A 2,286-nucleotide genomic window follows, 5' to 3' on the forward strand; every position below is an offset into this window, starting at 1 on the left:
CTGAAATCAAGAAGAGGAAATGGACATGCGGCGGGCATGTAGCGCGTAGACAGGACAACAACTGGTCATTAAGGGTAACTAAGTGGATTACTAGAGAAAGCACTGCGGGTTAAGGGGAGACAGAACGTTAGGTGGGCATACGAGAATAAGAAGTTTGCAGATATAAATTGGCATCAGCAAGCACAGGACCGGGTTAACTGGCGGAACGTGGGAGAGGCGTTTCTCCTGCAGTGGAAGTAGTCAGGCCTATGATGATGATAATGATGTGCCCACAGTGATCGAAAAATTCTCAGTTATGCGCCGACGTCTGTTAAAAAGTGGTGTGCAACTTGAAAAATGCACCTCAATAAAAAAACGGTTTTACACGCCACAAACAAGGTTAAGCACGTCCTACATTTTGATTATCGACTAAGTACCACTGTACTATCTACTGTTAGCATAGTTAAATACTAGGAGTGACAATATCTAAAGATGTCAACTAGACTCATCATATCAATAGTGTTCGTTCAACCGCTGAAGATAAGATACGGTTCTTACATGGCAATTTAAAGCTTGTTCCAGCTCCAGTAGAGTTGACAGCGTATAATGTATAATGTATAATCGCATTCGCCTTCGCAGGCGTCATTTGATGCCAAACCCCAATGACACTTGTACTTTCAGTGTTGGATATTTTCAAATCGATGCAACTGTGATGGTCTTTTCCGTACGGTACTCGGAAATGTTCATGAGAAATGAGGTCTTTCAGGTTGAGTGTCACCCAACTTACAACAGTAGGCATTGTTCGCTAATGACGCCTGGATTTGAACGAGTAAGATAAGGAAGAAGATGCTCCAAAACGTAGTTTATGAAAAAGCACTTGCACGAAATTTTTTGTAAACATGTCAATGGTGCATAGAATAGAATGTTGAGAAAAAAGTAATGAGAGTAAATAAAGCTTTGTGAAGTGACAAGTTGTATTTGCATATATGAAAACTTTCCGACTGGCGGAGCTTTTGGACAAAACATTTGGGGTATTTTGTATTTCAGGTGATTCCTTGGAGCTTTTTTATGGACACTTTATTATCCGTGCTGACCTATTCAAGCTGAAAGGAACTCGTCCTATATTAGACTAGAAGGCAGCTCACACGGAAGACACGGACTCCAGCAGGTTTCAAACGAAAAAACTTGCTAGGAGGCGTCGCCAAAGAACTGATCACCATATAGCCAGCTTAGTGGCGCAAAGACCAACCACGGCCAAAGAGAACCAAAGCGGCAATGATGAGTGTTCAATGAACTTATGACTCATACTTGTGCCTGCAAAGAAAAATCAAGCTCAGAGCGGTGAGTTGCTGCAGTGATTGTGAAAGATGCGAATGATGTTAGTCCGGCATGCCAAACATGCAAGATGTGCGACAAGTTTACTACAGCTCTACAGGGATTTTCAAAGACTAGTGATGGTGGCTTGCGTGTGCCCTCCCTGTCTTTTTAGCAGAAGGGCACAGAGGTGAGTGCCATCGCAAATGATGCATCGCAGGAGCCATTTATAGAAGGAGTGCGGGCCGTGAATTTGGGAAAAGATAATGTAGAACACCTGTACATGAGTAAAAAAGGCTGATGTGTGTTTCATATTGAATAGCGGTCCTCTTCCGAAAAGTGATGCTATGTAGTCGAAGAAGTGAGATGCATCGTTGTCTCCAACTTACGGTGACAGCAGAGTTGGGTTTTTGCGGGTGTGTGGCTTTAGGTCTACGGCATAGGCAAGTGTAAACTTGTTGCTTACTTTTGTATCTACGGATGTAGCAATATGGTCTGTGGTCAAAATATCCCCAACACTCCTGTGTTCAGACACCAGGCATATTGCATGCCGGCCAGAGATACCAATGGTGCACAGCAGAGAGTGAGAATCTGTGAACATTGAATTTTTGTGTTTGAGTTTTTCAGCATAATAATACTTTTAAGATGCCTGATGAGTCTATGACGCCTTTATATATTTTGACCGGCACTATTCAGCCAAGTGTGGCTGTTTTCATGAAGGCAAAGCCGAAGGGATGGTAATAAGGGTTGCAGCGCGAGCATGAATGTGCTAGAAGAAACAGACGAAAGTTGAGGTACGGAAGGCAAAGAGGTCAACACGAGCGCTGTGTTGTCCTCTTTGCCTTCCGTACCTCAACTTTCGTCTGTTTCTTCTAGCACATTCGTGCTCGAGCTGCAACCCTTATTATCATGAATTCAAACCAACTAGCCCAAATCGCCATTCTTCTCCGAAGGGATGGGTTGCTTCTTCGTGGTTTGCATTGAAGCCAAAGG

General features: G+C 43.4%; 1 protein-coding gene across 3 annotated transcripts in view; it reads left to right on the plus strand.

Annotated features, from left to right (window-relative positions):
* Positions 1-2,058, plus strand: part of LOC119165208 (uncharacterized) — a 48,523-nt gene extending 46,465 nt beyond the window's left edge. For all 3 annotated transcript variants that reach the window (XM_075871108.1, XM_075871110.1, XM_075871109.1), the window contains one exon: positions 1,027-2,058. Coding sequence is in view for 1 of the 3 variants with exons in the window: in XM_075871110.1 (XP_075727225.1) it covers positions 1,027-1,086 (60 nt within the window). In the remaining 2 variants the exon portion in view is untranslated. The remainder of the gene's footprint in view (positions 1-1,026) is intronic.
* The last annotated feature ends 228 nt before the right edge of the window (positions 2,059-2,286 follow it).

Source organism: Rhipicephalus microplus, chromosome 8 (assembly GCF_043290135.1).
Source record: "Rhipicephalus microplus isolate Deutch F79 chromosome 8, USDA_Rmic, whole genome shotgun sequence".
NCBI classification, from domain to species: domain Eukaryota; kingdom Metazoa; phylum Arthropoda; class Arachnida; order Ixodida; family Ixodidae; genus Rhipicephalus; species Rhipicephalus microplus.